The 24,081-nt window shown below is 37.2% G+C and overlaps 1 protein-coding gene across 1 annotated transcript in view; it reads left to right on the forward strand.

The window, feature by feature from the left end:
* MAP3K5 (mitogen-activated protein kinase kinase kinase 5) overlaps nt 1-24,081 on the forward strand; it is a 73,902-nt gene that overhangs the window by 45,875 nt on the left and 3,946 nt on the right. The window contains exons 14-25 of the mRNA XM_015810003.1: nt 462-589; nt 1,380-1,516; nt 4,225-4,330; nt 8,389-8,546; nt 9,111-9,288; nt 9,608-9,628; nt 10,378-10,555; nt 10,663-10,831; nt 13,710-13,895; nt 15,474-15,579; nt 20,201-20,435; nt 22,207-22,319. Of these exons, the coding sequence (XP_015665489.1) occupies nt 462-589; nt 1,380-1,516; nt 4,225-4,330; nt 8,389-8,546; nt 9,111-9,288; nt 9,608-9,628; nt 10,378-10,555; nt 10,663-10,831; nt 13,710-13,895; nt 15,474-15,579; nt 20,201-20,435; nt 22,207-22,319 (1,715 nt within the window). The remainder of the gene's footprint in view (nt 1-461; nt 590-1,379; nt 1,517-4,224; nt 4,331-8,388; nt 8,547-9,110; nt 9,289-9,607; nt 9,629-10,377; nt 10,556-10,662; nt 10,832-13,709; nt 13,896-15,473; nt 15,580-20,200; nt 20,436-22,206; nt 22,320-24,081) is intronic.

Raw genomic sequence — 24,081 nt, forward strand, 5'->3', positions numbered from 1 at the left:
ACTTAGATACTCGTATATTGTTGAATTGACTCCAAATCTCAACTTTGCCAGAAAAGCACAGAAGAATGTGAAATCTGAATTTGTTTCAATGAAAAGGAAAAATTGTTATTGCACTTAAGAAAACATCCATGGTTGACATATCCTATAAAACACCCATTTCAAATTTATATTGGATTACTTCACCAAAAGTATGAGATGAAGTTGTATTTTTCTGTACTAGTAAGTTATTGATTTAGTCCGTTTTCATGCCTTCTGCTTTGCTATTTGTTCTGTGTTATGAATTTTAAGGAATATATTTCCTTTGTACAAACATTATCTGGACAATTTTCTATGCTTTTTTATTTTAAAGTATTGTGGTCTGTAAATTGTTGCGAGTTTATTTATAAATTAAGTATTATATAATAAATTCCCTGGGACGAAAACTATGGGACTGAATCAAGCTAATCTGCCTTTTATTTTAGGTATTCCCAGCCTTTACATGAAGAAATAGCTTTACACAAACACCTCAAACACAAGAACATTGTTCAGTATCTTGGCTCATTTAGTGAAGATGGATTTATTAAGATATTCATGGAACAGGTACCAGGAGGTAAAACATTTGTAGGTTTAAAGAATACATTTGTATTGTTTGCTATCACTATATTTTCTGTCAACAACTCCCAGAATTCGTAGCCAATTGCTAGGCCAGCAAGTTTCATTTAGAAGGTTGTAAAGCTGTTTTTCTTCATTAACATTTAGAAAAATGATGTTGTGTGAAATATTATCCAGAACTGACAAAATTTGCTTTTCAATTCACTAATCAATGAGGTAAAAGCAATAAAATATAACATTTTGAAATAGAATAAACCAGGGGTGTCAAACTGTTGGCCCACAGGCCTGATGCATCATAACGAAATCGTGCCCACCCCACTGCTGGCAATGGCAAAAAAGTTGTGATATGTCACGACATGTCACGTGGAATAAACCATTTGCTTTTGTTTTATATTAGGGAAAAAATGGAAATAGTTCTGAAATAATTTTTGTAATAAATTGTATCCAATGATGCCTTTCTGCAGATACAAAGTTTCCTCCAGTACAGTTAATTCTTGTATCTTTCCTCTGCACACTTCTAGGTTTGTTCTGTAGGGTTGAGGGAATTCAAGTGGGTTTAGGCAGAGGAAAAAAAGATAAACTGTTGTACAGGTACAACTCTATCTGCCTAAGTTTGCATTTAACCTGGTATATTTATAATCGGAATATATTTTACTACAAAAGGTGCTAGTATTATAATAAACAGTTTTCCATTTTTTAAAGGAAATAGAAATACTACCATTCAAGTAGGCACTGCAGTTTACCCTTAGTATCTGTCTCATTTGAAACTGTTTTTCTTTATATTTCAGGGAGCCTTTCAGCTCTTCTGAGATCAAAATGGGGACCATTGAAAGATAATGAACAGACTATTGGTTTTTACACCAAACAGATTCTTGAAGGATTAAAATACCTCCATGATAATCAAATTGTGCATAGAGATATAAAGGTGGGAATTGCTATTTACTATAAATTATAAAGGAAAATTTCTTGGCAGAAAGAACTTGTACGAACGCATGTAAAATTATTTTATTATTATGAAATTAGTTCAACTGTACTCTGAAGGAAAAAAAGTCTCAATCCTCATTTGATCTTAGCAAATAGAGAAATCTGAACAGATATCCACTAATAGGAATGCATTGGAACTGATTTGGTTCTTAGAATCTTAAGACTAATGAATGATATGAAATGATGATGCATAAGATCTTTGCAATTAATTGGGATAGTGCAGCTGGAATTCTCATCTGAATTCAGCCTTGTTTAGTTGTGGGTTCTTCAAAAGGTTTTGGAAGAAGCATGGTGTCTGTCAGGTGCAAGGAACCAGAATGACACTGGAAGTTCATCAGAGAAATATGTTTATTACTACTCACCTATGAAATAATAGGAAATATTTGTAGCTCGGGTTTTAGATTTTGGCAATGGTTTGCTCTCCAAGCTTGTTTCAATTTATTTTCTGAACGTTTTGTGACCAGACTAGGTAACATCACATCACACTGGTACACAAGACATTTATAAGCTAAGGAGAATAGGACAAGAAAGTCCTGCTGATGATGTTACTTAGTCTGGTAACAAAATCTTCAGAAAATAAATTGAAACAAGCTTGGAGAGCAAACCACTCCCAAACACTATTCGCCTGTTAAACAAGAATCTCGCCAAACTAACTGCAGTCACCACAAATAACTAGCAACTAGATAACCACTGCGAGATTTAGGGAGGGTCTGCTTTCCGCCATTTCCTCCCCTTCAATGATTCCAGGTTAGCCAATCTTGTAACTCCTCCCTCTGCTTCAGCTTCAGATTGCACCACAGTGTCTGATTCATGTCCTTTTAAAATGGGCAGTATTTATGTAGCATAAAGATTGGTAGGATACAGTTATCTAAAGAAATAGTGATACACAGAGGATACTTGACTTGTGATTATTTTAACCGCTCCCCTTTTTCCTATATTAATTTACGTCAGGAATCAGAAGTCTTTAAAGATATGGTGGAATTCTCACATTAATCAATATGTACGAGTGAGAGGGGCTTACATACTCTTCATGATGGATAGTATCAAACATGGAGAATTCATGGGACACGATTTATTGTTCTGTCACTTTTCCATCCCATTTATTCATTTTTCTATCTTTTATACATTTTGCCTCAAACACTTTTTTTGCATATATTGCAATTCAGTGTTCTTTTTATAACACACCCAACTGCTATGGCTATGTTACCATGAGGTAGCCTGCTCAGGGAGCAATTGGAGAAGAAGGAAGAGGCCAAACCCAAATGATTCTAAAAAAAGATTGGAGTACTTTTCCTTCTTTGTCCTGGGAATTTTCTTTTTTCTTTTTTAATAAACTTTATTGGTTTTTAAAACATAAATCACATAATAGTTGATTAACAGTGTGTTTTCCTGGCTTACATTTACAAAGGAAAATCGTCAACAATATCTATAATCCATAATCCACGTATTCACACAAATGTTTTTTTCTTTTTCTTTTTTTCCATAGATATTCTCTCTGATAGTTCCTGTCATCAATATTCTTAATTTTTACTTTAATATTTAAATATTTTTCCTTAATCAAAATCATGCTTGATCAATGTGTTTCACTGAATTGGGGCGTTTTCCCCTCTATTTTCCCCAACCAATCATACAATTTGTTCCAGATTTCGTAGTAATCTGTTTCACTCTTATCCTTAAGTTCTAATGTCAACCTGTCCATTTCAGCATAAGATAAAATCTTAATTTATTACCTCTTCTTCTGAGGGTGTCTCACTGTCTTTCCATCTCTGTGCAAAGACTAATCTTGCTGCTGTTAGCATGTATAATATTAGGTATAAGGATCCTTTATTGTATCTATCTTTAGTGATACTCAGCAAAAAGAGTTCTGGTTTTAGCTCAATGTTCTGCAGTTGGAGCAATTGGAGAAGAGGGAAGAGGCCAAACCCAAATGGAGTACTTTTCCTTCTATGTCCTGGGAATTTTCATATGAAAATAGAAATTTTATACAAATCAACTGATTTTTCAGCCAGATTTCAAGTAATTCCCCTGTTATGCTCTTGCTCTGTAATGCAGAGCCTATTCTGTTCTGCTAGATATTTCAATTCTTTGGTAAGGCTGTAAGAGTCTGTAGAGGGAGGAAGACAAAGTAAAATCTATTAGGTAACTTTGCCTACCATTTGCCAGTTCATTGATAAACTTCACCAAAGCATTTTGGGTATTAACTTCTAAAACAATAGAACAGAATACTAGAATACTGATACCTGTAACGCCCAGCATCTGGCTGTGCTTCCTAAAAATACTGGAATTGTTCAACAACATCTGCACTGCCAAAGTTTTCCTAGCCCTTAACACTTATGACCCATTAAGAAAGTACGTTGATAAAAAAAATAATTAAAACCACACAATATTAGGTATAGAAAATAATTTTTCCCTACAGTTTTTGAATTATCCCATTTTATTGTGTTTTTCCCCTACCATTATTTTCAGAAGATATTTAGAGATACTAGTTCAGCATTCAGGAATGAGAGGGTCGAGACGTAATCTAGTTTCAAAGGTGCAGCAACATCTATTTCATTCATAATCACTTTTCAGCATTCATTTTAACTGCAAATTGTTTTGCGATGTCAGTCATAAGGTGAAACAGTAATCACAAATGTTCTCTTCCCTCAGGGGGATAATGTTCTTATCAACACATACAGTGGAGTGTTAAAGATTTCAGATTTTGGAACATCAAAGAGGCTTGCTGGAATCAATCCTTGCACTGAGACTTTCACAGGTATGTTCTAAATCTGAAAGCATATTGTAGAGTTCCTAATTTCAACGTCAGGAAGAATGTTCAAGAACATAAATTGAACATAATCTTTGACATTCCTAGTGGATGTAACATGCTCATTTTATTTGCCTTGGTTAGGAAAAAATACCCTCTATCTGCATTGATTTAGTTGTGTGCAATTCTTAAAAAGTGTAAATTAAGAGCCCTTATTTGAGCTAATGTTCTAAGTTTATTGACTTGAGGAATTCTAGGGAATCCTTCCCATTGGAAAATATGTTTAGGGAGTGTAGCATTAGTCATTCATGATGTAGTTCAGATAAGTAGTAATAATCATCTATTGATGTGCATAGCAATCTCCATTAATGTTATCAGCAGCATTCCTGATAATTGATTTAGAGGAAGTGCAGATTATTTAATCAGTCTGATATTCTGATCAAATTAAAGGCCATACATCACCATAACATTAGCTGGCTTAGGAACTGGGTGTGCTGTGACTCAGTATTCAATATTATGGCTGGGATTTGTATGCATTTACAAAAATGTATTAAATGTTATTCTGAGTGTATATTTCTTATAGAAAATAAAAACAACATAAATTTAACTTTGAAACAGTGAATAGATTTAGTTGCAGTTTTAAATTTAATAGATACAGCTTTGTGATTAGCCTTTCTGTACCTTGTGTTCCCAAATGTTGGATTCCATCTCCCATTGTGCTTACTATTGGATATATTGAAAAAGCCTGGTGGGGACTATTCAAAATAGCTAAAAAAAATAAATCCCAATTGTACCCATTTGCTCTATTGACTTGTGTCATACAGCATTCAGGAGTGTTACAAACACCTAGGCCAGTGGTGGCGAACCTATGGCACGGGTGCCAGAGGCTGCACTCAGAGCCCTCTTTGCGGGCACGCGCGCCGTCGCCCCAGTCCTAGACCTTCAGCTGGGTTTTATAAAACCTTTTCGNCTGTAGAGGGAGGAAGACAAAGTAAAATCTATTAGGTAACTTTGCCTACCATTTGCCAGTTCATTGATAAACTTCACCAAAGCATTTTGGGTATTAACTTCTAAAACAATAGAACAGAATACTAGAATACTGATACCTGTAACGCCCAGCATCTGGCTGTGCTTCCTAAAAATACTGGAATTGTTCAACAACATCTGCAGTGCCAAAGTTTTCCTAGCCCTTAACACTTATGACCCATTAAGAAAGTACGTTGATAAAAAAAATAATTAAAACCACACAATATTAGGTATAGAAAATAATTTTTCCCTACAGTTTTTGAATTATCCCATTTTATTGTGCTTTTCCCCTACCATTATTTTCAGAAGATATTTAGAGATACTAGTTCAGCATTCAGGAATGAGAGGGTCATCTGAGACGTAATCTAGTTTCAAAGGTGCAGCAACATCTATTTCATTCATAATCACTTTTCAGCATTCATTTTAACTGCAAATTGTTTTGCGATGTCAGTCATAAGGTGAAACAGTAATCACAAATGTTCTCTTCCCTCAGGGGGATAATGTTCTTATCAACACATACAGTGGAGTGTTAAAGATTTCAGATTTTGGAACATCAAAGAGGCTTGCTGGAATCAATCCTTGCACTGAGACTTTCACAGGTATGTTCTAAATCTGAAAGCATATTGTAGAGTTCCTAATTTCAACGTCGGGAAGAATGTTCAAGAACATAAATTGAACATAATCTTTGACATTCCTAGTGGATGTAACATGCTCATTTTATTTGCCTTGGTTAGGAAAAAATACCCTCTATCTGCATTGATTTAGTTGTGTGCAATTCTTAAAAAGTGTAAATTAAGAGCCCTTATTTGAGCTAATGTTCTAAGTTTATTGACTTGAGGAATCCTAGGGAATCCTTCCCATTGGAAAATATGTTTAGGGAGTGTAGCATTAGTCATTCATGATGTAGTTCAGATAAGTAGTAATAATCATCTATTGATGTGCATAGCAATCTCCATTAATGTTATCAGCAGCATTCCTGATAATTGATTTAGAGGAAGTGCAAATTATTTAATCAGTCTGACATTCTGATCAAATTAAAGGCCATACATCAGCATAACATTACCTGGCTTAGGAACTGGGTGTGCTCTGACTCAGTATTCAATATTATGGCTGGGATGTGTATGCATTTACAAAAATGTATTAAATGTTATTCTGAGTGTATATTTCTTATAGAAAATAAAAACAACATAAATGTAACTTTGAGACAGTGAATAGATTTAGTTGCAGTTTTAAATTTAATAGATACAGCTTTGTGATTAGCCTTTCTGTACCTTGTGTTCCCAAATGTTGGATTCCATCTCCCATTGTGCTTACTATTGGATATATTGAAAAAGCCTGGTGGGGACTATTCAAAATAGCTAAAAAAAAATAAATCCCAATTGTACCCATTTGCTCTATTGACTTGTGTCATACAGCATTCAGGAGTGTTACAAACACCTAGGCCAGTGGTGGCGAACCTATGGCACGGGTGCCAGAGGCTGCACTCAGAGCCCTCTTTGCGGGCACGCGCGCCGTCGCCCCAGTCCTAGACCTTCAGCTGGGTTTTATAAAACCTTTTCGCTTTAGGCCTCCGCTGCCGTGTCCCCCCCCCCCCAAAAAAGTTCAATCAATCAGTCAATTTCAACTTTTCGCAGGGAAAAAAAGATCTTGCAAAGTTGGAATTGATTGATTGAACTTTTTAGTCTCACCCAGTCTGCCGTTACCACCGCAGCCACGCCCAGCCAATGGGCCACACCCAGCCAATGGGCCACACCCAGCCAATGGGCCACACCCACCCGGCACCCAATGATGCATAAGTGGGTTTTGGGTTGCAGTTTGGGGACTCGGTCTCTAAAAGGTTCACCATCACTGACCTATGCTGAACCATATTGTGGAAATTATTGCTCTGCCACTGAGATATTTGTAAGCTTTCTGCCTGATAGCTCTTCGAAAACAGCATAATGTGGTAAACAGCTCTTTTAAGATTGTTCACTGCAGTGGATTTCCTTTGAGACTACTATGGAACTAAGCCCAGGGATCCTTAAACTATTACAAAATTATGACAAGATCAGATAGAAAAAACTAGATTTCTTGAGTCATATGGTCTTGGTCTTGAATCAAAAAATACAAAGTCATGCCAGCACACACAATAATTTTTATAATCGTAAAATCCATATTTTCTTGCTTTTTGTTTCTTCTTATATGAGAACCTCAGGGTTTGTTGTTAGCAAAGACAATTTTTAATTTTTTTGGGCACAGTGTGCACTGAATAATATTTTTTTAAAAGCACGGCCAGATTCTATTCATGTTCCAAATCTGACAACTTCAGGCTATCATATGGCTATCCTTGCATGGTTATTTCAGTGCTGTCCCCTTATACCAAAACTGCACAGGATGGATATTATTTTTAATGCATATTGGAAATAACATAATACTTAAGATATCTCCTCTTGCTGAAAACACACTAAATAACCTTGTATAAAATGTCAATGGCATTCTCCTTCCCGCAATGCAGGAAATGGTAGAAAAAAAATATTATAAATTAATAGCCTCTATTAACTTTTTCCCCACAGTCCTATGTACAGTGGAAAAATGCCTTCATCTAGTTTTTCTGTAGCAGTTTTAGGGGTAATAAAATAGCCTACTTCTTATATAGCATTCAACTTTTATAAACTAAGGTTATCATTACATTCTTTGTGTAATGTTTCTTTTTGCATTCTAAGAAAATAACTGTTTTTGGTTTTGTTTAATCACAGTTTTGTGATCTTAATTTCATATCCTGGTTTGTAAAGAGGAATTCAATCACAGTTTGCTGATTTGACTATAATTGATAGATTAGATTAAAGACAGATCAGAGGTGCAAGTCCAGTATCAAATGCAATCTATTAAATTAGGATAATTGAGTCTGAAAAAGCAAAGATAGGTGGAACATTCTAGTGTGCCATATAAATGCTCAATACTGTGACAGAAATGTACATTAAAATCTGGGGATTCACTTGTTTAGTATGTGCCTTCTTTCAAGTTGTTATTAAATATGCATAAATTACATCTGTTTTTCACAGGTACTCTTCAGTATATGGCACCAGAAATAATTGATAAAGGACCAAGAGGTTATGGAAAGGCTGCAGATATCTGGTCCTTAGGCTGTACAATTATTGAAATGGCTACAGGAAAGCCTCCATTTTATGAACTAGGAGAACCACAAGCAGCCATGTTCAAGGTTAGTTTAGATAATAACATTTTCTAAAAAAGGGGTTAAAGTAAACTGTGTTAAGGCTATGTTTAAAAAAACAAGATGATATAATACTGGCTGGGGAGGAAAACGTTAACAGCATGTTTTGTTCATATTAGATTCAACTGAACATGAAAGCATGCCACAGTAAACAAATGCTAAAATTTCTATGGAGATTCTCAGTCATCCAGGTCATAGTTATCCCAAAGATACTTTTTTCACGAGGCAACTGGACTTTCTTGTTTTTTCTTTGAAGACGTTTCGCTTCTCATCCAAGAAGCTTCTTCAGCTCTTCTTCAGAGAAGCAAAAGGTCTTCAAAGAAAAAACAAGAAAGTCCAGTTGCCTCATGAAAAAGCATCTTCGGGAAAATACCAAAATGTTATTTAGATTATCTTTTAAAATAATACCTATCGAAGAACAAAATACCGTTCTAAGATCCTTCAGCTAATGCTATTTTTAATGTGGAAATAAAAGAGAGAAGTTCCCTCTGTGATGAAAGATCTGCTTGGTTGTTGTTGTTTTTAAATTTTATTTTCATCTGCATTTATTAGGTTGGAATGTTCAAAATACACCCTGAGATTCCAGAATCCATGTCAGTGGAGGCAAAAGCTTTTTTGCTGAGATGCTTTGAACCTGATCCAGATAAGAGGACCTGTGCTAATGAGCTTCTTGTAGATGAATTCTTAAAAGTTACCAGCAAAAAAAGAAAGTCGCAGTCAAAACTAACAGGTGAAGAAATCTAACTGTTCTAGTTGGGAAATCTTAGATTATTAAGAATCATTATTAAAAAGCCAGGTTCCTTGACACTCTTTTGAGAATGGCAAGTCAGAACCCACTAACAGATATGCTTTTGAAGTAAGGAGTTTTGTCAAATGCTTTTAGAATATTACGTTAGTGTGTGTGTCGTGTAAATGCAGTATCTCCATTCTTTTAGTAGAAATTTGATATTACAAAGTTTAGCTGCGTTTTGGAGCCCTATTATATCAAGTTTCCTTTGTTTGACTTGAGCAGTTATGGATGTTACATTATTTTTGTTTTATTTTCGCAGCTCTCTCAGCTGGATCAAATGGTAAGTTTAGCAATTAATATTTTTTTCTGAGAAGCTTTAAAATGTTCTTAAATATAAGATAGGTTAGCTCACAAGAAATAAAGCTGTAAATATATGTAGCAAGAAGACATTCCTGAGGAATATTGCAAAACAAAAAAAAGAATTTTCATCTGATTTGTACATATATTACATATCTGACATACATATATCTCGACATACTAGAAAGATTTTTTTTTCTCCAATAATAAAGAGTTGGAAATGCAACAGATACATTATAACTATCCCAACCTTGTTAAGTGAGATATAGTGGTATCTGCTTTGAAACTCATCAGATTTAGTGTTCAGCACATTTTGACGTGAAAACTTTGACCCAATACTCATAGCTTGTTTGGTACTCAATGCACACCTTAGAACTTGTTGTCAGCTGTCTTGTGTCTCACTATATTATTCCATATGGGGGAAAATTGTTTGGTATTCATCATTTTTGGTACTCATAGCACCTCCCGGAACCAATTAACAGTGAGTACCAAAGTACTATTGTATTTTTTTCATACCACAGAGAACTCTTTTTTTTTTTTTTTTGCATTCCTACCATCGTTTTGGAATTGTACACAGTTAATACAGTTCTTTCATCCAAGATAATATAACCTCTGGGAGATCTTAGCAGATAGATTATATGTATTGGGGAGAATTGTTACGTTCAGCTGTTTATTACAGTTTGCTCCTCGTATATATCTTGATCATACTTTATTTCCTGTTTCACTGAGCAGAATATCTTCGAAGCATATCCTTGCCTGTTCCTGTACTGGTAGAAGACACAAGCAGTAGCAGTGAATATGGTTCAGTTTCACCTGACAATGAGTTGAAACTTGACCCCTTCTCCTTTAAAATGAGAGCCAAATCCTGTGGTGATAAGGAAGGGAAAGGACTTAGGTCTCTTTTTCTAAGGTAATTGTCCAAGTAATTAATACCTGTGCTAGGTTGTGAAAAAGAAAATCACCTTTTTAAAAACGGGGTTTCTTCATAGTCGTTTTTCTACTGTTAACTATCCACAGCATCCCAGATGAAAATTTTGAGGATCACAGTGCTCCTCCCTCACCGGAGGAGAAGGATTCTGGCTTTTTTATGCTAAAAAAGGACAGTGAGCGAAGAGCGACCCTTCACAGAATTCTAACCGAAGACCAGGATAAGGTAGTGAGAAATCTGATGGAAGCCTTAGCTCAGGTAAAGAAACGCATGTAATATGTTTAGCACTATTTTTTAAAACAAAATACATTGGCTAGTACAGGGGTAGGCAACCTTGGCTCTTTTATGACTCGTGGACTTCAACTCCCAGAATTCCTGAGCCAGCATGGCTGGCTCAGGAATTCTGGGAGTTGGAAGTCCACGAGTCATAAAAGAGCCAAGGTTGCCTACCCCTGGGCTAGTAAGTTGGGATCGAAACACATTGCAAGATTATATAACATTGTGGTGACACATTTCTTTACAGGTGGCAATTGGCAGGTTTTCAGGGATCCCCCAGAGCACAAATATATTTAAGTGCAAACAATTGCAAGATTAAGCTATAGTTGTACCTTCACTTCTCTGCCATTAATGCTCATCTACTTCTGAGAGATCCCTTCTGAAAATGTTATTGAGAAATGCTTATAGAATTATGCAGAAAAATAATAATTTCCTGACAATTAGGTATGTTCTGATTATCCAAACCAGAATCAGTTTTTCTATGTATTTGTCAGAAATAAAGCATAGAAGAGTTAAATACTGTACAAATTGTATATGCTTAAGTTTCTGCATTGTTAACATTATTTTGGTTTTCTGTTAAGACATCCTTGGTAGTATTTAAAAATCAATGGCAGAATGTTAGTTATGTTGATTTTATAAAAAATTAAGTAACGAAGTCGAATTATGCATTAGGTATGTAATGTCAAATGATGCTGAAATATTTTGAGAATGTTGTTCAAAGTCACTTATTTCTGTATATTTTATATCAATACAGAAAAAGTATTACTGGTATAAGTGTTACAGTGTAATAAAGAGACAACTGTAAATAGGAGTGTTACACTTTTGGATGTAACAATTACATAATGCAATTGTCCATAGTTTTCAGGGGTTTTTCTGAGTTTATGGCTTGTAAGACAACAATTAAAGTCATTTTGGAAGATCAGGACCAGAAAAAGACACATTGAGAGTATTGTTCTCCTTTGGGTTTCAAACTTTCATAAGAATCTGTTCTATTTCACATGTGCAAATTTCAGTCAAAGCCCATTTGAAACAGTTAATCTGATGAATATAAAAGAGGGTTTTTTGTGTGTATGTATTTTTGTTAAAAGTTTAAAGAGCAATAATAAGAACTAGTGCAAATTATATTAAACAGAGAAACAAAAAAGAGAGAAATAACAAAAAAGCTAAAAGTACAATTAGAAAAAAATAGAAGAAAATAAGAAAAAAAGAGAAAGATATAAAGAAAGATACAATGGTATAAGGGAGTAGCTTCTGATATTCCACACAGCAATCATAACTACAATTATATTTTATCCTCTATCTCTAAAGTTATATCATGACACTCTTCTTTCTATAATCTATCGTGTCTAATCTGTTTATCAATCAGTCCTAAAAGGAGAAGTTTAACTTCATTCAAATATTAATCTTTAAAATCCTCTGTATCAATGTATGTATTAGAAACCACTTTTTAAGCTTTTATAGCTTTGAATATTTCTCAGAAAATTAATATAGAAATTGACAAGAGCAGCAGAAACATGGAACTGATACCAATTGTTATTCCAAAAGAATAACCCTCACAGTATAAACACATTGCAGACATTGCATTTTAATATGTGGATGGCACATAGTTCCTTTACTTTGGTATTCCATGATTCAACTGTGTGTAGGTTTATGTCAAGTCTGAGTTACCCTTGTGGATGTGTAGATCTATTCCAGTGCTGCTCAGTCTGAACTATTATGCCAGTGATTCTAATTTTATCATTTCTAGGTCATAACATTTGAATTTACAAGAAAAAAATGGAAATGGTTTGCTTCAAAGTAACATTCTCTAGTGGCATTCCACATATAAAGGCATACTTGATATGCTTCCAGTCTCTTTTATGACTCAACTTTAATTAATCAAAGGCAAAGCTCATAACTCTTCCAAGGGCTTCTGTTTAAATTGTTCCTCAGAGAATTGCAGAAGATGGAAACAAAAGCTAATTCTTACTGAGATGATCTTGGATACAACTTTTACTAATGTTGACTGAGTTACTGGATGAACTATTTTGTACTCTGAATAACTGAAAACAACATTATTACATTCTCTTCAAATTGAACCTTTGTGACTTACGTTTCTCTCATTGTCCAGAATTCGGCATCCTGTTTCAACAGTCCTAATCATATACCATACCGCAAAAAGGATATAAACACCATAGTACAGGGGTTCTCAACCTTGGCAACTTTAAGACTTGTGGACTTCAATTCCCAGAATTCCTCAGCCAGCAATTCCTGGCTGAGGAATTGCTGGCTGAGCCAGGAATTTGCTGGCTGAGCCAGCAAAGCTGGCTGAGGAATTCTGGGAGTTGAAGTCCACAAGTCTTAAAGTTGCCAAGGTTGAGAACCCCTGCCATAGTAGCTCTTTCAAAACTCACCCTTACTACAAAAACATTCGTACCGGTAGTCTTTTGCCAGATCAGGGACCATATGTAACACGGACTATAGCTATATCCTTATTAACTGAAACCTGTTGGTTTTAATGCACACTTAGTAAACCACAAAAATATATGTAATATAGTTTTTTGGGAAAACCTCATTGAAATGGCATGGGTCCATCTCATCCCACTGAGATTGGCTCGCCAACTTGTACCGGCAGAAGAGGCATGCTGCGGGTTCCAGCTGGCGGGATCCAGGAGAATGATATGACATGATTATGAGAAGATGAGCAATCAATAAATTTCATAAATAAACAAATTTTATAAATAAAAATAAATATATAAAGTTTTGTTAAGAGATGGGCAGCAAATAAATAAACACACAAACAGGGAGCTATATTCTTAATTTTCATTAACACTATCCACAGTTATACAAATGTAATTAGCTATTTTTGTTGTTGTAACAGGGTCCTGAAGAGCCTAAGTTGAAATGGGAACACATTACAACTTTAGTTGCTAGCCTCAGAGAATTTGTAAGATCAACAGATCGCAAAATCATTGCAAATACACTTTCAAAGCTGAAACTGGAGCTGGACTTCGACAGTCATGGCATTAGCCAAGTTCAGTTAGTACTCTTTGGTTTCCAAGATGCAGTAAGTATATTTTGGGCTTCTTGTTTTGCTAATTTTAAGAACATAAGCAGTCCCTTGCTGGATTGGACCACTGGCCCATCTAGTCCAGCAGTCTAGTTCACAGTGGCCAACAAACTGCATAAGGAAGGCCATTAATCTCCCAGCCGATGACCTTCAGAGGCCATCAAGTCATGAAGATTATAAACATTTCAAATTTTTTTTAGAGGAGACTTTTCAGTTTAGATTAATTTCTGCATGGGCATCTGCTTAGTAATGATAGCTTGAGGCTGCATCCTTCCATTTCAGCAGATTATACAAAGATTCTGTTTCTTGGTGAACATGATGTTACTTTCTGATCTTGGAGATGTAGAGAAAAAGAGTATCATTCATTTCTCCAGCCCAAATGTTGGGAGGAAGGATAAAACATCTTTTATTGTTTCCAAAATTGAATAATCAATCAGAATAGAGCTGGCAGGGACCTTGGAGGTCTTCTAGTCCAACCCCCTGCTCAAGCAGGAGTTCCTATACCCTTTCAGATAGGTGACTGTCCAGTCTTTTCTTAAAAATCTCCAGTGATGAAGCACCTATAACTTCTGAAGGCAAGCTGCTCTACTGATTAATTGTTCTCACTGTTAGGAAGTTTCTCCTTAGTTCCAGGTTGCTTCTCTCCTTGATTAGTTTCCATCCATTGTTTCTTGTCTTGCCTTCTGGGGCTTTGGAAAATAAATTGAGCCCCTTCTTTTTGTGGCAGCCTCTCAAATACTGGAGTACTGCTATCATGTCCTCCCTAGTCCTCTTTTCTCTAGAGTAGCCAAACCCAAATCCTGCAACCATTCTTCATATATTTTAGTTTCCAGGACTTTAATCATCTCAGTTGTTCTTCTTTCCATTTTTTCCAAAGTCTCAACATCTTTTTTGTAATGTGGTGACCAAAACTGGATGCAGTATTCCAGGTGTGGTTTTACTAAGGATTTATAAAGCTGTACTAATACTTCACATGATTTTGATTCTATGCCTCTGTTTATACAATCAAGGATTGTATTAGCTTTTTTGGCTGTTGCTACACACTGCTGGCTCATATTTAAGTGATTGACCACTAGGACTCCAATGTCCCTCTCACAGAATAATAAGAGTATTATTATATATTTGTAGATTTCTAATGTTTATTTAGGTGTTACAGTTCCATTTCTTCTGTCAGTGAATGGTAGCTTCTTATTATTGTGTGATATATATTTGATAACTCAGAAAATAATTTATAGATTTAATAATAGGCATACACGTATTTAGATATTGTTAAATATGAAAAACCTTGCATAGAAGACAGATTAGTTACTGTTCATTAAGTAACTAAAATAACACAACATTTTGTGTTATTCTGGTTTGTAGAAATAAATTATAAATTAAGTGAATCCATACAAATGGGTATAAATTAGTCTTTCAAAAATATATTGTTCTTCAAATATTGATCACTTCTTAGAGGATAAACTGGTTATTTAAGAAGGGTGGTAGTGGTGAACATGGTATATCCAGACTGAACTATCTACATGATGATTGTTTAAAAATTAATAATAGTTTCACAATTCTAGTATCTCTTTCCAGGTGAATAAAGTTCTACGAACACATAATATTAAACCACATTGGATGTTTGCGCTGGATAGCATAATCCGTAAAGCTGTGCAGACTGCTATTACAATTTTGGTACCTGGTAAGATATTTGTCACTTTTTAAAATAATTTTCTGAACTAGGCTACTTGCATACTTAACATGGAAGGAAAAGCTGCTGGATTTGCCATACTTTATATACTTGTATATTCCTTTTCATTTCTGAGTTGTGAATATATATTAGTGTTACATGTCCTATGTATGTGCCAGTGTATCACATATCGTTCCTAGTTGATAAGATGTGGCCAGCAATATGACAACTTTCAAAGTAGTCTCCAGGTTAGAAATCATAGTTTGCATAGAATAATGTGAACTCGGTTTGGGTAAAAATAGAGTCACCTCTAGCCAAGATGGGTAGCTTATAAGTTTAATAAACAAACAAATACATAAAACTGGGCTTTGATTGAGCTTACATCATACTGACCAAAAATGATACTGTTGTTATCATTAGTAGGAATATTATATGTGGCGTAGCTATACCTTCTCTATCTTACTAAAAAGAATTATGTGAAAGCTTTAATAACCCAGGTCAATTATCTATGGACCACTCTGGTAGTGAAGAAGTCATATGGAAGGCTGTGATTTGAAATTTAAGAATAATGAATGTAATTGAAGAAAAGAAGGGTCAGTATGTTGTATGTCTGTGAAACTAAGAGAGGACAAAGATGTTATATAGTAGGTCTGAAGGAAGGTGATCTAAACTTGTGGAATAAAGCTCATAAACATAAGGAAGGAGCTAAAGGAGTAGGTTTAATTCTGAATGAACAGATATCATCTATATTATTGTGGTAATGTATGAAAATAATAATCCAAAGGTTGTGGTAGTTTCATGTTGCAGTCCAGTGAATGGTAATTATGACAGATAAAACATAATGGGTTTTAAGCAAAATTCTGTACTATTTTGAAGGAAGAAAATTGGGAGGGGCAATTTTTCTGTTAACTGACATGAATGGGTGAGGAATGTGACTGAATATCTGCTTAGAAAAAAGTCTGGGTTCTGAATTTGAATACATGGTTTCTACATACATCAATATGAACACATGACAAAAAATGAATGTAACTATGAAAGCATGATACATTTCATTGTTAATGATATAAACCTGAATGCTGCAAAAAAAGATACAGTGTAACATGAAGTTAAACTTAGTTGCAAAGAATGGCTGTTTTGATAAAAATAAAACCATGTACATTGTTTTAAGTGGCTGAAAAGAAATAGCAGTGAGCATTTGGCAAATTAGAATGAATTAAACATGAAGGTAATAATTTGGGATAAAATTCTGGTAGAGTGTTTTTTGATAATTGTGTGAAAATGATAATGAAATGTCAAAAAGTGGAACCGAAAAGTGAAAATGTAAGTTGTGTGCAGGAATTCTGATTGAAAGGATATGAATAGTGGCAGTGAGGAAAAACTAAGTACAGCAGAGTAGGATGTTCAAAACAAGTTAATATACTTGTTGTTGGTGTGATCCCGTTATGTGTATTAAATTTTGGATTGTATGATTCAATAAGTAGTATGAATCTGAAAATTAATGTATCAAAACCAAGATAGTTAGGCTTGATACAGAAATGCAAATGATAGCAAATTATATATAAAAACAAAGAAAAAAAAATGATAAATCTTTATAAAACGTTTAGCGAAATGGAAAAACTGATGGAGAATGTTTAAGATACGAACGTGCTGGTAGAAAGGCAATGGGTAGCATATGGTTTGTTCTGAGACATGAGGGTTTGATTAAAAAAATACGAAAATGGCGATGTCTAAGAATTTGGTCTTGCCAAGCCGGTTGTATGGAAATTAGAGTTCAGTATGTCAGGAAAAAGTTGAATGCAGTGGATAAAGGTATATCTATGGAATTTCTCAGTCATCCCAATCATGCTTGTCTCAAAGGTGATTTTTTTCACAAAGCAACTGGACTTTCTTGGTTTAATCCAAGAATTCTTAGATGAGAAGCGTAACGAACTGCTTCCAGCTATAATAATTGTGTGTAACATTTTTAACCTCAGCTTTTAAAAAAGAGCTCGGGGCACATATCTGGCACCACCCCTACCTGTGAGGTAGGATAGTCTGAGAGTATGCAGACATTGTGGGTGCTTCGTCACTCGAAGTTTTTAAGAAGAGACTGGACAGCCACTTGTCTTAAAAGATATAGGGACTCCTGCTTGAGCAGGGGGCTGGACTAGAAGACCTCCAAGCTCTATTGTGATTGATTGATTTTCAAAGAAAGAAACCAAGAAAGTCCAATCACCTTTTGAAAAGATAATAACAACTTTGGGATGATTTGGCACGTTTATCCCTTTCTGCCAATCCAAACTGGAATACATGATAGAGACACAGTCTTGAAGGCACTGCAAGGAAGGCAGTTGGTAAAGAAGCCCGGGACACAAGTGGTTTGTTTCAGTTCTTTGTGTTAAAGGATATGGCCAGAGAAAAAAGAAAGAGAAAAATATTGGAAGTGAATAGCTAACAGTGTAGATGATGCCAGTTGAAATACAGCAGTCGGTGTTCTTTGGTAAGAGATTCCTGGCAACAAATGGGCTGTGCCTCAGGAAAAAGGAAGGAGTTGGTGGCATATACATTTCAATCATCATCATCATCATCTTGCATACTTTATCTGCAAAGCTTTAATTGAATCCTGTGGGGAAAGGAGTCTAGAAAATAGTGCAATGCCAATTACTGGAATTGGGACTGGGAGGAGTATGCAGAATATTGAGGCAATTGAATAATGAGCATGTGAATAAACATAGGAAGGAATAGACAAAGTTATGTGATCTGAAATTTCCAGTGTGTCTACATAAATGTACATAATATGAGGAACACGTTTAATGCAGGAAAGTAAATATGGTTTAGCAGGTATTACTGAAATCTGGTGAGTAGAAAAGAAGGACTGAAGGATATAATTTATTCAAAGGGAAAGACAAAGGGCAAGCATACATTATAGGTTATATTTATATGTGAAAGAAGCGCCCACACATATTGCAATCCAGGAATTTGAGCATAAGAATAGGAGGAAAGGGAAACAACATTTTACTGTGTGGCTATGCTCTGGACCAGTGGTTCTCAACCTGTGGGTCGGGACCCCATTTGGGGTCGATCGACCATTTCATGGGGGTCGCCAAGCAAGGCTGTCCGCCATTTTTTTTGTCTGCCATTTTTTTCCCCTTTTCCGGTGGGTGCCTTACCTCCCTTGGGCTGGGCCAGCTGGTGGTCAGCCTGCTCCGTCTCTGCCACTTGCCAGATACACCTTGGCCAGCGCAGGGGGCGGAACCACGCATGCGCGGCGCTCCCGGGCAGGGAAAGTCCTCAACTTACGACCGGTTTAGTCCTCGACTTACGACCGGTTTAGTCCTCGACTTACGACCGGTTGGGGTCGCGGCATTAAAAAGGTTGAGAACCACTGCTCTGGACCATCAAGTGAGACAGAAGATCTAGATAATACTTTCCTAAACCATTTTATAGAATGATCGTAGAGAAGCATAATAATAATAATGAGAGGTTTCAATTATTTGGTCATCTGTTGGAAAATCAACTCAGCCAAGACTTCAAGATATATTGCAGGCCTTTTTATTTTCCAAAAGGTTAAAAGAAAAAGCAAAGTGATTGGCTCTCCAATATCATTAATAAGAGAATGACTGAAGATGTGTAAGCAGTAGCAAATTTGAGAGGAAATGATTGTGTCATCTTGAATTTTAAAATATTGCAGAAAGAGCAATGAGCAAAATGTAGTTTTCAAATAAAAATTTTAATTTTGCCAACATGTGACAAATTTCTGCCATTCATAATAAAATATATGTACATTAGATTCTAGGAGAGTCAGGTCCTCTAAGGCAGGGGTCCCCAACCTGCCAATGTGCGCACGTGTGTGCGCACGCCCCCTCACTCTGCTAGTGCCGTGGCTGCAGGGCACAAAAACAGGCCGCCACCGTGCCTCAGGGCACAAAAATGGGCCGCCACACTATGGGGCACAAAAATGAGGTGCTGTCACGGCGCAGGGTACAAAAACAGGCCACTGCTGTGCTGCAAGGTGCAAAAATGGCCGCCACTGTGCCGCGAGGCATGGAAACGAGGCATTACACCACACAAGAATGGGATAGGATTAGTATCACGTGGGCACTAGCCCTGCCCCTTTTGTGGCATGCATGTGCTCGCGGCCCCGCACACATGCGCGCGCATGCATGCATATAGAATGCTTCCCCCTCCCTTTTCCTCCAGTCCACCAACTGAGAAAGGTTGGTGACCTCTGCTCTAAGGACCCTGTGAACAGAGGTCAGAGGGAACACAAGAGGGTTAGAAATTTCTCAAAAATAAGGAAGAGGGTTTTTTTTGTTTTGTTTTTTTTTGCTGTTGTTTCCCCTGCAAACAAAAGTACTTTGGAATCAGGAGTTGCATGCCCGCTTCAGTGTGACTAGTAATCTCAACTTGTTATATAAAAGTGTTTTTAAGTTTATCATCTAGATCAGGAGTAGGCTCTTTTATGACTCGTGGACTTCAACTCCCAGAATTCCTAAGCCAGCCATGCTGGCTCAGGAATTCTGGGAGTTGAAGTCCACGAGTCATAAAAGAGCCAAGGTTGCCTTCCCTTGATCTAGATAAATAGCAGCTCTGAGGTCATAACACTTGCTTCCAATTTCATTGTTGTGATAATAAACAATTAAATCCCTTGCAGAGTTGAGGACACACTTCAGCTTAGCATCTGAGAGCGATAATGCAGATCAAGATGAGATTGAAGCTGAAGAGGAACATGCTCCTGACACAGCTGTTCAGGTTCCTTGCCTTGTATTGGATGATGCGGTAGCTACCTCAGGAGTGAGCACCCTGAGTTCAACAGTATCTCACGATTCTCAGGCTGCCCAGAGATCTCTGAATGTTCAACTCGGGAGGCTGAAATTGGAAAATAATAGGTGAGTCTAAATTTCCCCTATTTACAAAACTGGGTCAAGGTTTTAACATGGATGCATGTATCGTGTGGACATTTTTTTCTGGCTTTGTCTCAGGTTACCTTCATCAACCAGTTTACTTTATTTCAATCCAGTTTTAATATTGCACCAATCCTGCCCTGAATCAGTGGAAGGTGACAGGGCACACTGTCTCAGTAGAATATTACTGAGGCAAATTACAGCAAAACGTTAAGAGGGCATATATTTAAATTATGTGAAAAATCATAAGTAACCGTATTGCAGTAACATAACTTTCACATTATCCTCATGCAGCTATAATTGCATGCCATATTAATCACATTAATAACACCACCAATCATCTCAGTTACAATCATTCCTTACTCCCTACTCAGTGATGGCGAACCTTTTAAAGACTGTGTCCAAAACCTGCCCTGCCCCACCCTGCCCCCCGCTCCACCCTGCCATGCGCCCTGCCCCACCCCCCATCCTGCCCACCCACAGGGTCACTCACTGCCTCCACGGCCCGCCGCAGATCACCCAGGCGGCCCAGCAGAGCCATGGCAGCCACACCCTCCACCCACGCCCCGCAGCATCAACTGCATGCAACAGGGCGTGAGGACGGAGTCTTGAACCCCTGACAGGCTGCCATGTCCTTGGCTGTGCTGCTCCTTGCGGGCCGCGCACGGGGGTGACTCTCCTCCAGGGGAGCTGCTGATGAGGGGACAATGGGGGGAGGTGGGGCTGGGGCGACGGCGTGCATGCCCACAGAGAGGGTTCTGAGTGCCGCCTCTGGCACACGTGCCATAGGTTTGCCACCACTGCCCTAGTTCTAAATGTCTTTTGAGACATTTGAGACATAATATCAAGGAGACAGAGAATGAGTAGTAGGGTGTACCACAGGAGGGCAGCACCTGCAGAAAGCGCCCCCCTCAAAGTGGTCTCCCACTGCACCACACATGAAGTGGACACTTTTAGTAGACACTGCCTGGAGTGATCAGACTTTATTGAGAGTAACGTTTTGCTGCAAGTAGCCAGGCCCCAAGCCATAAAGGACTTTGTCAATCATAACACCTGGAATTGCACCTGAAGCAGACTAACAACCCATACAGTATTGTAAGGGCCCTTCTGATAACAATTTCCATCTATTATTATTCCAGTAGGAGCTCAGAATCTGGGAGTGTCTCCTACTTCTACACTAGCTCCTTTATGGAGAAACACAACTTTCTTCATAACTAAAGATGGAATTTTCCTGGATTCATTCGGCTATTTAGCCAATAGCCCAGAGCTGCTATGTTTTAGTTTTTTCTTCCCCTGCAAACAAAACACTGGAAACTGTTAAAGATTTGTGCTTGTGCTGAAGCGCATGGTTTATCTTACAGTTTAGCCAAGATCATTAATAAATCACAGCTTAGCTTTTTGAATATTTTCTCTGACAGAATTTTTAATCAGCTCGATTTCTTCATAATGTTGCTGTGTTCTGCCTATAAATACTTATGCAATAGGCAGGGAGAAATGATGTAATAAAATAAACAGATGAATTTACTTAAGGGGATGTTAGTCACATATAAGCACAAAAGAGCCTTCTGCGTTTGCGGTTCAGATAACCTGTTCCTGGTAGACAGTAGAGTTACCTTGAAGTTGCCCAAGGATATTGGGAGGGTGTTTGAACATTGCTAATGCAATACTGTAACAGCTTTACTTTTCAAAACCATTGATTTGCTCTTAACAAACAAATAAACCTAACTCCTTCTCATTTCCCTTTCATTTCTAACAGATTACTAGAAGAGCTAGTGCAGAAGGAAAGAGAATTTCAAGCCCTCCTTCACCATGCTATAGAAGAAAAAGAACAGGAGATCAAGCATCTGAAGCTTAAGACTCAACCAATAGGTGCTTATTTGAACTCCTCAAAAGTAATTGTTCTTCCCAGCACTTTCCAAACCAATATAGTCAAACCTTCCAACGTACTGCTTCCAATATACTGCTTCCCCCACCCCCCATTGGGATGACTTTTTCACCAACTAACAGTTCCTTTTAGGCAGTTAATCAATTGAAATAAACACATGGCACCTATTTAGAACATGAAAGGAGATGCGATTAGCTAAGAAGTCTCTACTTCTTTTTCAGATTTTTTTTTCCTTTTTGGCCAAAAGGGACGAATAAGTTAATTTTACTATCCTGCATTTATGCATTCACAAGGATGCTTTGGACAAAATCACATACGTCTTTCAGCCCTGTGTAAGGATTGCCCAGTGCCCATTTCCAGATAGTATTTCTGCATGCCACCACCTGCAGCTCATCATCTACTTGCAGGTTTTTATGTGAATGGTATTTTCCCTCTTACCTCTCCTCCAGAGGCAATATACCACACGTTAACGTACATGATGGAGACAGCTTGAACTGACAAGGTCTGTGTCAGCTGGCAATTCCAATTGGTTCTGCAGGTTTTCTATGGGACTACCCCTTTCCATCCAGCCTCCGATCTGCTCTCTTAACTCCTCACTCCTTTTTTGCTGTAAGGGAAGATCACTATCTGGCTTTTATAAGACATTTGTTTTTAATTAGGCCTCAATGTAAAGATTGAAAGCCCTGAAATTGGCTAACCAGTCTTTGTCCTAATAGCAATAGCACTAGCGATAACACTTAGATTTATGTACCGCTTCACAGTGCTTTACAGCCCTCTCTAAGCGGTTTACAGAATCAGCATATTGCACCCAACAATCTGGGTCCTCGTTTGACTGACCTTGGAAGGATGGAAGGCTGAGTCAGCCTTGAGCTGGTGGGACTCGAACTGCCAAACTGCTGACAGTCGGCAGAATTAGCCTGCAGTATTGCATTCTAACCACTGTACGACCACAGCTCTTTAATACATTCAATCTAATACATTCAGTTTTCCAAGGAAAAGGAAAGGACTTATCTCTTCCATTTGGTTTCTCAGTGGCTATTACTACAAGGAGCCCTGCCTCCTTACTTCCCTTCCTTATGTAACATTTTATAGTAGTATACAAGGCCTCATCAATCCTCACAGGTAAATGCCTTTCTCAATTTTCAGCTCTTCAATTGCATTTGCCCACCTGACAGCCATTAGCAAAGTGATACCAAAAATGTCTACTTGTTTTCCCCCCCACATAATGGTCAATAAGTCATCCCATAGTTCCAATAGAAAAAAAATCCAGTTGGTCCACAGTGAAAAGAAGAAAAAAAAGTGGTAATGCAGTGCATGGAGTAACCAGAGCACTGTATGTGTCAATTGGAAGAGGCTTCTCCCATGGTGAATCATGTTTGATAGGACTGGAATTTCAACTGAGGCTCATAGAGTGTTGTGTGTTAAAGCTGTCTAGACAAGAGCAAAACAGACTTTTCCAGGTATCCAGGAAGGATATATTGCGATGTCAGCAAGATCGTGGGCAGCATGGTTTCCTGTTGGTCTTAGGATAGGAAGGAAGCACAGAAAAGCAGCTGGGTGAACGTGTTTCCTACTCCTCTCAAGGAAAACAAGAACTAGGGTTTTTTTTATTATGAAGATGAGTAAAAATGTCACTACATACAATTAACTGCTGCTCAGTTTCTCAAAAGTGAATAGGGCTTGACCTTCTTCTCCTTCCTTCTCCCAACTTTCTGCTTTCAAAAAAGGAGTCAAGACTTTTTCCTT

Source organism: Protobothrops mucrosquamatus, unplaced genomic scaffold (genome assembly GCF_001527695.2).
Source record: "Protobothrops mucrosquamatus isolate PMUCROS unplaced genomic scaffold, P.Mucros_1.0 scaffold_33, whole genome shotgun sequence".
Taxonomy (NCBI): Eukaryota; Metazoa; Chordata; class Lepidosauria; order Squamata; family Viperidae; genus Protobothrops; species Protobothrops mucrosquamatus.